This window comes from Gymnodraco acuticeps, unplaced genomic scaffold (assembly GCF_902827175.1).
Source record: "Gymnodraco acuticeps unplaced genomic scaffold, fGymAcu1.1, whole genome shotgun sequence".
In the NCBI taxonomy this organism is placed as follows: Eukaryota; Metazoa; Chordata; class Actinopteri; order Perciformes; family Bathydraconidae; genus Gymnodraco; species Gymnodraco acuticeps.
The window spans coordinates 5716539-5728573 of NW_022990441.1; the positions used below are offsets into that span (position 1 = coordinate 5716539).

At 41.4% G+C, this 12035-nt stretch overlaps 2 protein-coding genes across 3 annotated transcripts; both read left to right on the top strand.

The window, feature by feature from the left end:
• The first annotated feature begins 587 nt into the window (after positions 1-587).
• LOC117552211 (late histone H2A.2.2-like) lies at positions 588-1339 on the top strand. Its single transcript, XM_034225542.1, has 2 exons — positions 588-616; positions 869-1339. Exon 2 carries the CDS (start codon positions 876-878, stop codon positions 1281-1283), a length of 408 nt encoding a protein of 135 aa, XP_034081433.1. The 5' UTR covers positions 588-616; positions 869-875; the 3' UTR covers positions 1284-1339.
• Positions 1340-8206: 6867 nt separating this feature from the next.
• Positions 8207-10552, top strand: LOC117552263 (PHD finger protein Alfin1-like). 2 transcript variants are annotated; one of them, XM_034225609.1, is made up of 6 exons: positions 8207-8314; positions 8520-8608; positions 8703-8808; positions 9042-9147; positions 9969-10027; positions 10355-10552. In XM_034225609.1, exons 1-6 carry the CDS (start codon positions 8306-8308, stop codon positions 10445-10447), a joined length of 462 nt encoding a protein of 153 aa, XP_034081500.1. In that variant the 5' UTR covers positions 8207-8305; the 3' UTR covers positions 10448-10552. The 2 variants fall into 2 exon arrangements, with proteins under 2 accessions (XP_034081500.1, XP_034081501.1); XM_034225610.1 differs by having other exon boundaries at positions 9078-9147.
• The last annotated feature ends 1483 nt before the right edge of the window (positions 10553-12035 follow it).

Sequence of the window (12035 nt, forward strand, 5' to 3'; positions counted from 1 at the left end):
TAATTGTGTCAGGTCTACATCCATCTTGACTTATAGCCTTTAGTTGATTTTAGATCTTAATTTAGAGTAAAAAAAGAAAGAAACGGCTCTTACTTTACTTCTTGGTCTTAGTTACAGACCACTTCACTTTACACAAACAAATCTTGCTTAAAGTGTATTAATCTAATTAGCACATTTGGGATCTCGAAAGTTTGATTCATTAGCAGGTTGTATTTCCATAATTGATTTTAATTAAATGTTCCACTAATTTAAACAATATTTGTGTGTTTAGGTAATTATGCTACTACTAACAGCGCATACATCTAAAGCTAGAAGGGATATTTTTTAGGCTGTTATTGGGATCTAGTTCACAAAGGTTTTAGTTTGGTATTTGACCTCTCCATAGCTGAATGCGTTGATGTGCAGAAAGCACAACTGACTCCTTTGATTCAAAAATAAAAGTCCTTGCAGTGTTACTTAGTGTGTGATCATTAGCATTGTCTGGTTTAATTGAAGGTCATCCATGAAGCAGAGGAGCCAGGTGTAATCAATCAACCAATTACTGGTTGACTCACATAAAACCAGTAGTCTGTGGTTCAGTGTGTAGCTCCTGTCTCGAAGGAAGTGCAGAATACTGGTGAGTGTTCATTTATGTTTGATTTTGTTCTACAGCAAGAGTTTTGAGTATAATTTGTTATGTTGTGCTTTATAAGATGGTGATGCTCTAATGTTTAAACGTTCCAAGAGGTCCCTATGAAAGCCATTTAGCCTTATGACTCAACAATTCTGTAGGCCTTCATTTTAGACAGCAGCTCTTTGTTAGGGATCTCTAGTTGAAGGGGGATATGTGTTGATTTGAATTGACTCTAAACTTTTCTCTCAACTCCAGATTAAAGATGTCTGGCCGTGGAAAGAAAGCTGTGTCCAAACCAAAATCTGTGTCCCGGTCTTCCAGAGCAGGGCTCACTTTCCCAGTGGGCCGCATCCACAGGCTGCTGAAGAAAGGCCAATATGCCAAGCGAATCGGCAATGGTTCAGCAGTGTACCTCGCAGCAGTCATGGAGTATCTCTGTGCTGAAATCCTGGAGTTGGCAGGAAACGCTTGCCGTGACAACCAGAAGCGTCGCATTATTCCACGACACATCTTGTTGGCAGTGAAAAACGACGCAGAGATCAACACACTGCTGGCAGGAGTCATAATCGCTGAGGGTGGTGTCCTCCCAAACATCCATGCAATCCTTGTCCCCAAGAAGACCAAGGCGCCTAGGGACGAGAATCCAGCTAAAGATGTTCGGTCGAAATAGTTTTTAATAATATACATGTTTTACAAATGTTATAATAAAGTGTTGTGTTTTTTAAACTGATGCTTGCCTTATTTGACACTTACATAGCAACCCTACCCAGTAAATATGTGCAGGTTGTGATTTTTATTTTGGAATAAAGATGCAATTCTGTCTGCAGACATATGTTGCTGTCCAACTAGCTACATGCTATTGAGAAACAAGTGACATTGCTGCAGTTTACTATGAGGCACCGCTCATGATTTACATTTCTGATCAGCAACAACTGAACAAAAGGTTGACCTGGCAGTTCAATTTGGATACATCTCAAAACTTAGAGTTTCTCATGTGAAGTTATTGACTTCAGTCTAAATACGCATGCTATTCCAAAAGTATTCATTTCAACCTGACTTGTTTTGACTGCTTTATGTAATCAGACCTTAAACCTTACTTGGGAGGATTTTATACATTTTCTTTCTGTGGAATATGTCCAATAATTTGATCAGGGCAATGATGCATTTCAGATAGCAAGTATAACAATAGAAATCAAGCATCACCCATACAATGGCTCCTACACTGTCCTTAGTCTTTTTGTAAAAGTTTACATTAAGTAAATGTAGCAATACTTAAGTTTTAAAATATAATTACCACCTTAAACCTGTTAAGCCCGGAGTCCCCGCCCCCGGGGGACTAAAAACAACAACAGTGTTCACGAAACTGTGTCTCAGGCAGGGTCAACATCATGGGGGGTCATTCGCGGGCCATGCCCCCCCAAATGAGTCACTGTGCCCCCCCCAACGCAGGGTGGGCAAGCCTTGCCACTTTGCCGGTTTTTATTTTATTTGTAATCATATAAGCAGTGCTTGAATTGGAATGAAAAAGGTGCCAGTACTCTAAAATCAGCAACTTTTTCAAGTCAATTTTATATATACAGCCCACAAACAAGAATTTGGCTACTATAATGCTGGTGGGTTTGTCTCTTTACTACTGTATATTTTAGAAAGGTTCACTGTACTTAACATTTTTTATGATAGGCAGCGGATATGGCTAAAGCTCAGTAAGGTCAATATTAACTGAAAATATAGCAATCAAAGTCTAGATCTTCTGCTGAAGACACATGAAGCAGAGACCTTTCAGGTGAGAGCCCCTCTGGTGGTGTTCAACATTAATGACAAGGAAACAAAGCTCTGGTCAGAAGCATTTTTTATAAAAAGCTTTAACAAAATTAAGTATTTCTGTACATTTTGAATGCAATCTAACTTTCCAACTCAGAAAACGAAAAACGAAAAAGTGCCAAAAGTCTTCTCACATGGCTGAGCTGCTTTGCAATATACTTCACCACTGAAGAATACAAATATGTATAAAGTAAACTATGATGCAATCTAACTTTCCAACTCAGAAAAATGATAAAGAGCATGAACAAAGAACATGTAAAAACAAATGCAAAATTTGCACAATCTAAAATGAGAAACTGTAACTGCAAGTAACAAAGTCTGAGCCATGGTAAAGAGTTACATTGAACACCAAGCTGATCAGATAACTCCCTGGTTGGTCTGAAGTCCTTCTATCTCCAGGATCTGTACAAATCGGCACATTATGCCAAAAGTCTTCTCACTGGGTGAGCTGCTTTGCAATATACTTCACATTGTTAGAAAAGGCTCCAGAAGGCCTTGGGGACATCAGTATCAGGGGCTGGAGCTGGACAGGCTCTTTCATCAGCACTTCTCCTTCCCTTTGCCAGCCAGGACCTCACATACTGTTCCGGATTGAACTGTCCTAGTGATGGTCCATTACATTTAATGAAAACCAGGCTGGACAGTCGGCTGACAGAGAGAGCATTCCTTTTTGCAGTAAGGATATCGTTCATGCAGCTGAATGCCCGCTCACACTCACTAGTGGAGACAGCGATGGTTCTGACTGCTTTCAGTAGAGGCTCCATGGCAGCAGGTGTACGGGATGCCCTGGTTTCCTTGTATTCGCGAAAGCCCTGAACAGTCTCTCTTCTGTCCACTTTCAGCACTTCGCACAAACGTAGCACCTCTACGTCCCCATACTGTACGTCTAACTCCTCTTCAGGCCAACTTCCAGGATGGATAACTTTCATGTCCTGGATTAGCTGATTGTCCCGGGCCTCCCGGCCATGTAATGGGATTTCTCTTGTGCTGACATGAGAGGAGGTTGTGGAAGTCATTCTGTGTCTCAGATTCTCTACCATACTGCGGAAAAACTGACCTGCATGAATCTGTACAAGCCTGCCATTCTCACGCAGGGCAACACCCTTGAAGGACTTCTCAGCTAGAGCTGTATGAACTGTAGTCATGTGTGGGCCAGGCATGGTGACCATGGATTCAAAAACTCGTATTTCTCGAGTTAAGAGCCTATCTGCTGTAGGCAGTGTCATCTCTCTTTTTTGGAGTTGCCGAGAGAGGTCGCTGAGCTCTGTGAGCGCATCGTACATCAGTCCCAGATTGCTGACAAACGTTGCAGATGTGAGCACATCATCCAGGCCCTTGTACTTTGCTCTGTCTCTGGAATCCCTGCTCGTGTCGTTTGCAGCATTTGTGAAGTGATCATGAAGCACTCGGTAGTTTTCCCAGACTGCTCTGACGCTCCTTTCACTTGAAGCCACCCAGCGGATGGACAAAACACGCCCTATCACCAGGAGACGCTGTCCGACTGCTTGCGCACACTGCGCTAACTGCCTCTGATTTTTGGGGGAGGCATGGAACAAGGAATAGAGTTTGTCAAAAAAGATCTGAAAATGATTGAGCCCTGAGACCTCCTTGACCACATCCCCAACTGCCAGCTCTAGACGATGATTGGAGCAGTGCCACACAAACAGGCTTGGGAATTTACTACACAACTGGGTAGCAACGCCTGTTCTCTTCCCTAGCATGACTGAAGCCCCATCACATGCAAAAGAAACGAAACACTGACCTAAAAAGTCCTCGTTAAAATCTCTTCCAAGACACTCCATTAACGCCTTTGTGATGTCATCAGCCGTTGTTCCATCCAACTCGATCAGCTCCCAAAAAAACGTTTCGGGCTCAGCATCAGCTAATGCTGAGCGTAGACACACAACAAGCACCGTTTTACCACTAATAGTGGTAGATTCATCGACCAAAACACAGAGTTTTCTTTGGTTTTCTGTAATGTCTTTTGCCATTTTTTTCTTCAGCTCATGAGCTATGTGGTCGATGATTTCGCCACAGGTTTTATTGGAGTGCAAAACCCTGCCCACGTTCAGCCCATTCAGTTTCTGTACATTCAAATCAATTGGCATGTCTGTGAATGGCCGGCTATGTTTGCCAATTTTATATGCCGTTCGAAAAACTCTGAGTGGTGTCTAATTCAGATTTATGCATAGACTGCACTTGATGTTGAATAGTTTCACGTGAAGCAGATGTAAGGATGTCAGCAGCTTTTAAATGGGCTTGTGATTCTTTATGTTCTTTGATTTTTTTTCTCAGGCTAGCTTGTTGTTTGCCCTTGTCAACACCGAAATGAGACACTGCACACTCACCCCATTCAGTTGACAGTTTCAGTCCTTGTCCAGTGTGTATTCCCAAAGATTTGACATCTCTGCATATCCGACATCCTAGCTTCTTATCTTTAAGAAGGAGCCATGCATTGGTCTTGCAAAAATATTACACCTGGTCCGTTGTCCAGCAGTCAGGTGCATCGCTTTGCCCGGTGTTGGTGGTGGCAGTTGCGCCAGCAGCAGCTAACGTTAGAGGCTCTGGAGGAGGCGGCGGAGCTAGTGCTAATGCTAATGCACTAGAACTTGGAGCAGGAGGATCAACCAAAGAAAGCTCCCCATCAGACACAATTTCCAACACAGGCACAGCATTCTCTGTATTTGAAGTTTCTTCCGGCGACAACCGCTGTCTTTTTGCACTTTTATTAATCCACGCTAACATTTTAGAAATGCTCATTTGTGACGTGACTTGCTTTCCTTCTCTCGGGGGCGTGCCTGCTCTGTTCTATCACTCTACATAGCCACCCACTGGGTGGGAGTTGCACTGCATAAACACAACACACGTGCATCTAGGTATGTAAATTGTAGGGCCGGGACTTTAACGCGTTAATTAAGATTAATTAATTACACAAAAATTAACGCGTTAAAAAAATTAACGCATTTTAATCGCACTTATTTTTGCACCGCGGAACGTTTCTCACTGGATGAGTTTCAGGCGTACCGATTATACTGGAGCACCAACTAACGTTCATGACTTCAGACAACAACAAACCACAGTGAACAACAGTGGGAAATGTTGTTTAAAAAAATGGACGGATGGAAGCGTCGATAAGAGCACGGTTGTGTGCAAATTATGCAAAAAGGAATTCGCATATCACCGCAGCACATCAAGCCTCAAGTATCACCTCAATGCAAAACATATAGCAGCTAGCGTGGACGTTAGCCTCTTTTATCGCGTTCACACCAAAAAGAGCCGGTACTAAAATTCGTTCATGAGAACCTTTTTACCCCCACGAAAGTCCCTGCTAGAGAGCAGAGAGCTGCTAGGGAGCAGGGACTTTCGTGCGGCTCTCTTGTGAGAAAAGAGCTATATTTCTGATTGGCTGGGCGGATTGCAAACCACGCCCCGTAAAACTCTTTTGTGAAGCCGCCATTTTATTATCCTCGCATTAGCATTATTAGCATTAGCCCAGCGCAGAAACGCAGAGAGACTAACTTATGGCAACACAAAATAAAACATGGGAGTGGTGGAGATGAGGAGGTGTCGGCGTTCTGGCGATTTACTCGGAAGGCTGCTGGGACTCCCAGCAGCTTCTACTGAAGCAGTCCCTAACTCCGGGGACTTCCGGCCGGGGACTTTGGGCGGCAGTATACGCCGTGAAGTGGTTTGCGGCCTGCCAGTAAACCCAAAGCAGAAGAAGAAGAAGTGACGTCAGCGGCTTCATTTGCCTAATCCTCCCCCAGGTTCAAAGAGTTCTCATGAACTAAATTCTCATGAACCTTTGTGGGAAAAGTACTGCGGTGTGAATGCGCCTAATGGTAGGCCTATACTAAAATCCATGTGAAAAAAATTGCTTCTCACTGTTCTTAGGTCAAATATGTATATGTGATTAAAAATACGATTAATTTCGATTAATTAATTACAAAGCCTCTAATTAATTAGATTAATTTTTTTAATCGAGTCCCGGCCCTAGTAAATTGTAAAGCATTAAAACATGGTTTTACTAACAGTTTTCAGTATGTTGTTACTTCGGCATTATTATTATTATTATTATTTTGAAACGTGTATTACTATTAAATCACGGTCAAATAGGTTAATTTTGACATAGTCGTTTCCACCACAGTATTTACATGGAGAAGATAAGCCCCGCCCCCTCTCCAGCACGTTCTGTTTGAATGACAGGAGTAAACAGCTGACAGCCGCTGTGAAACTCCAGCGGTTAGAGCGATGAGAATGTCCGTTCGGCACCTCATGACGCATCTACTGAGTACCGGGCGGCTGTATATATATATATGGATGTATAATAAGAACGGCGGGAGAGTGTTGAGTACTGGCACGGTGCATGAGTACCGGAGTACCGCCAGCATGCCGGTACTGAGCAAGAAGTGCCGGTACTCCATGGGTCAGAACCAGAAGTGCCGGTGTTGTGTCACATTATGCCTCCCCGTCATGAAATGCCCCCCTTGTCACGGGAACGCGCATTTCTAAATGACACGTTTACACCTCTAAATGACACGTTAACACCATAGGTTTACACCTTAAAACGATGTTTAAAACGAAAAGTAAACGTTCAGGGTTTTTATTAATGGTAATTTTCAGACTGTGAGTTGTTTAGTGGTAGCTCATAGTCTTGATTCTTCTGGTTTAACTTTTCACTCCGTATTTGAGGTGTCGAAATTCGTTCGTCACTTCCTTTTCAGTTTGTTTTTTTAAATGTTTTTTTTATCATTATTGTTACGTCCTGTCTGTATAAACGTGCTTTAAAATGTATTGTTTAATTTGACATAGTTGTCATCTAATAATCTAAATATGTTTACAAATGTTACATAGTCTTTGTCAGCATATATGCTATGCGTACAAAATAAAAGTGTGACATTCATGAAACTTGCTCCATTTATTGGTATCAGTCCTAGAACCATACCCTGAAAAATGCTTGAGGGTGGGATTCATAGAAACCTCTTTTGGTGGGGGGGGCATTATATGACAGGCCTGGCCATCACAATATGCCCCCCCTTGCTATCTTACAAAATAAAAGTGTCACATTCATGAAACTTGCTCCATTTATTGGTACCAGTCCTAGAACCATACCCTGAAAAATGCTTGAGGGTGGGATTCATAGAAACCTCTTTTGGTGGGGGGGGGAATTATATGACAGGCCTGGCCATCGCAATATGCCCCCCCTTGCTATCTTACAAAATAAAAGTGTCACATTCATGAAACTTGCTCCATTTATTGGTACCAGTCCTAGAACCATACCCTGAAAAATGCTTGAGGGTGGGATTCATAGAAACCTCTTTTTTTGGGGGGGGGCATTTTATGACAGGCCTAGCCATCACAATATGCCCCCCCTTGCTATCTTACAAAATAAAAGTGTCACATTCATGAAACTTGCTCCATTTATTGATACCAGTCCTAGAACCATACCCTGAAAAATGCTTGAGAGTGGGATTCATAGAAACCTCTTTTTTTTGGGGGGGGGGGGGGGGGGGGGGCATTTTATGACAGGCCTAGCCATCACAATATGCCCCCCCTTGCTATCTTACAAAATAAAAGTGTCACATTCATGAAACTTGCTCCATTTATTGGTACCAGTCCTAGAACCATACCCAGGAACATCAACCAGCGCAATGACGGTCAAGCAGCTGTTATTGACAGCTACGCTATGACCGCCATCTGGAAACACAAATTTGGAAGAATCCGGGTATGTACATGATTGGAATGACTTTGCTTTTGTAAATGTTGCAAATGTGCATTTTTCAACAGGAATGTAATACTTGTGCAACTACTCTCAGGTTGATCCAATGGCACACAGTCATCGTGGGAATTGTGAACGAGAACCATCATTGGATGTTGGTGGTGAGAATAGGAGCATATTTTAAGCTCCAATCTGTATCTATAGTGCTGTATACACCATATATAATTAGTGATTTGCAAGATAACCGGGCCACACATACATGCTGTCACTTATTATTGATCAAATCTAAACAATACCCTACATCGTACCTGCGTAATGTATGGTTCCTGCCTAATGCATGTTGTGTTTCCATGTGAATAATAAAAGGTAATGTACCCCCATGAGAAGAAAACCCTCTTCTTGGATCCACTTGGAGAAGGGAAAGGCAAAACGAAGGTGTGCCTGCAGTCTACAAGGTACATTTGATACAGTGTACTAGTTCCGGTGTTTTATGAGTATTTTGACAATGATGTGCTGCATCTTGACACATGTACTATATACATACTGTAGAGCCTTTATGAGGATGAAAGGCTGCAAGGTGTCAAGATGGACATGCAGCACCCTCCCCCATAATCGCCAACAAGACAGCACATCCTGTGGTGTCCTGGCCTTAAAAGTGAGTGTGAAATGCATTTAGCCAAACATTACTCTCAAACTCAAATTCAGTAGCAATTAGACTGAATATCTTGACTTGCTTTTATACATCTTGATCAAAGATGTATTGAATTGTGTCAAACTACACATATACAACATGTCATTCTTTAAATCTGTTGGGTAATTTGTCTGTATTCCATTTGAGGGTAAAATCATAGACCATGCAGTCCATATACTAATCAAGGTTCTCTTCAGTTTGCAGAGAAGATTTTACTGGGGGAGTCAATTGAGTTTGAAACCTCACAGAAGGCAGTGCACGAGCTGAGGCTGGACATTGCTACTTCTCTCCTCAGAGAATCTGGTTTGTTACCTTTTCTCAACATTGTCAATGACTTCATGTAGTTACTTTTATTAATTGTATCTCATAAGTATGCATCAATAACCTAGTATATTAATAATGTGCCATGCAAATTGTTGTATTGTATCACTGCTTGGACCATTGGTACTGTTGACCAGGGACATTATCAGGGTTTTAAAAGCAACACAGTGGCTTAAGTATAGATTAGGGTAAATAGTCACTACATACAGTATATTGTGTATCTCAACTCCAAACAGATAACATATGAAGCATCGCAGGCAGGCATCTTCAACTGCAATTTCATATAGGCTACACACGTCACACTCTAACACACCCTTTCAATTCTGCGGTTTATTTAAGATGTGAGATTTCCCCATCTTCCTCCTTTCAATGTGCTCATTGGTGTGTATTACTTTTAACTGATATCCTCAGTTAATTTTTACCTTGAACTTATTATAATCAAAGCTGTAAAGCTAATGTGATGAACAACAAAAGAACCATGAGAACCAAACTTAAATTGATGCGTACAGTGCGAAAGAAGTTTTTGGATGTTTTGTAATGACATTGTGCAGGTTCCCATTCTAAAGAGGGTAAGGAGATAGTGAAAGAAGGAGCAGATGGCTCCTCTGTGCTCAGATTTAATCATTTAGAAAATCTATGTGTTTGTGTGTGTTTTGCCTTTTCTTCACACAAAATAATAAAAGACCACAACAAATGTGTCCTTATATAATTGACCTTTTAGTCAAAAATTGGAATGGGTCACCTTGACCCCAAATCTGTAATGTGGTTTATCTGAAGATATTGATTACGTTTTGTCTCAACAGATGATCTAAGCAGGCTTTGCTTTTACTGCGGGATGGAGGAGCAGGATGAAGAACATTGGGTAATTTCCTATTGCACATTACAAATAAAGAAAATTAGCAGAAATATGTTTCCAGACTTTATCAACATAACATTTGCGTTGGTAATTGCTACTATATTTGGCATCTTCAGCATTAACTGATAAAGGATTAATGTTTTGCTTGTTTTTCCATACATTTTTGTTGAAAATGTATTTCTTTCTCATAACACAACATTTATGTTTTTGAAAGATTTCGATTATTGAAGGAATGGTTAGAATGTTAGTGGGAAATACATTAGAGATATTCTATTATCATAACAAAATCCCATAATGCATACCTTACATAACAAGTATTTATTGTTTTCTCAGATTTGCTGTGACATTTGTCAGCAGTGGTACCACCACCAATGTGTACAAAGGCCGCCAGTTGATCAACCGTACTTGTGCCCTGGATGCACATAATGCCCCGAAGGAACCATCATTAACTGTCCACTGTCATTTCAACCAATGCAACTATTGTTTGGCCTGTCATAAAATGCACCCCACCCCAAAAGAGGTTTCTATGAATCCCACCATCAAGCATTTTTCAGGGTATGGTTCTAGGACTGGTACCAATAAATGGAGCAAGTTTCATGAATGTGACACTTTTATGTTGTAAGATAGCAAGGGGGGGGCATATTGTGATGGCCAGGCCTGTCATAAAATGCCCCCCCACCAAAAGAGGTTTCTATGAATCCCACCGTCAAGCATTTTTCAGGGTATGGTTCTAGGACTGGTACCAATAAATGGAGCAAGTTTCATGAATGTGACACTTTTATGTTGTAAGATAGCAAGGGGGGGCATATTGTGATGGCCAGGCCTGTCATAAAATGCCCCCCCACCAAAAGAGGTTTCTATGAATCCCACCGTCAAGCATTTTTCAGGGTATGGTTCTAGGACTGGTACCAATAATGGAGCAAGTTTCATGAATGTGACACTTTTATGTTGTAAGATAGCAAGGGGGGGCATATTGTGATGGCCAGGCCTGTCATAAAATGCCCCCCCACCAAAAGAGGTTTCTATGAATCCCACCCTCAAGCATTTTTCAGGGTATGGTTCTAGGACTGGTACCAATAAATGGAGCAAGTTTCATGAATGTGACACTTTTATTTTTGTAAGATAGCAAGGGGGGGCATATTGTGATGGCCAGGCCTGTCATAAAATGCCCCCCCCCACCAAAAGAGGTTTCTATGAATCCCACCCTCAAGCATTTTTCAGGGTATGGTTCTAGGACTGGTACCAATAAATGGAGCAAGTTTCATGAATGTGACACTTTTATTTTGTAAGATAGCAAGGGGGGGAATATTGTGATGGCCAGGCCTGTCATAAAATTCCCCCCCCCCCCCCACCAAAAGAGGTTTCTATGAATCTCACCCTCAAGCATTTTTCAGGGTATGGTTCTAGGACTGATACCAATAAATGGAGCAAGTTTCATGAATGTGACACTTTTATTTTGTAAGATAGCAAGGGGGGGCATATTGTGATGGCCAGGCCTGTCATATAATGCCCCCCCCCCCCCCAAAAAAAGAGGTTTCTATGAATCCCACCCTCAAGCATTTTTCAGGGTATGGTTCTAGGACTGGTACCAATAAATGGAGCAAGTTTCATGAATGTCACACTTTTATTTTGTACGCATAGCATATATGCTGACAAAGACTATGTAACATTTGTAAACATATTTTGATTATTAGATGACAACTATGTAAAATTAAACAATACATTTTAAAGGACGTTTATACAGACAGGACGTAACAATAATGATAAAAAAAAACATTTAAAAAAACAAACTGAAAAGGAAGTGACGAACGAATTTCGACACCTCAAATACGGAGCGAAAAGTTAAACCAGAAGAATCAAGACTATGAGCTACCACTAAACAACTCACAGTCTGAAAATTACCATTAATAAAAACCCTGAACGTTTACTTTTCGTTTTAAACATCGTTTTAAGGTGTAAACCTATGGTGTTAACGTGTCATTTAGAGGTGAAACGTGTCATTTAGAAATGCGCG

What these genes read in the sequence shown, in the direction of transcription:
- LOC117552211 (XM_034225542.1), top strand. Translation starts at nt 876, where the DNA reads ATGTCTGGCCGTGGAAAGAAAGCTGTGTCCAAACCAAAATCTGTGTCC.
- LOC117552263 (XM_034225609.1), top strand. An exon ending in TTCTCTCCTCAGAGAATCTG is followed by an intron (nt 9,148 to 9,968) that starts GTTTGTTACCTT and finishes TTGTCTCAACAG; the next exon opens with ATGATCTAAGCAGGCTTTGC. An exon ending in AGCAGGATGAAGAACATTGG is followed by an intron (nt 10,028 to 10,354) that starts GTAATTTCCTAT and finishes TTGTTTTCTCAG; the next exon opens with ATTTGCTGTGACATTTGTCA.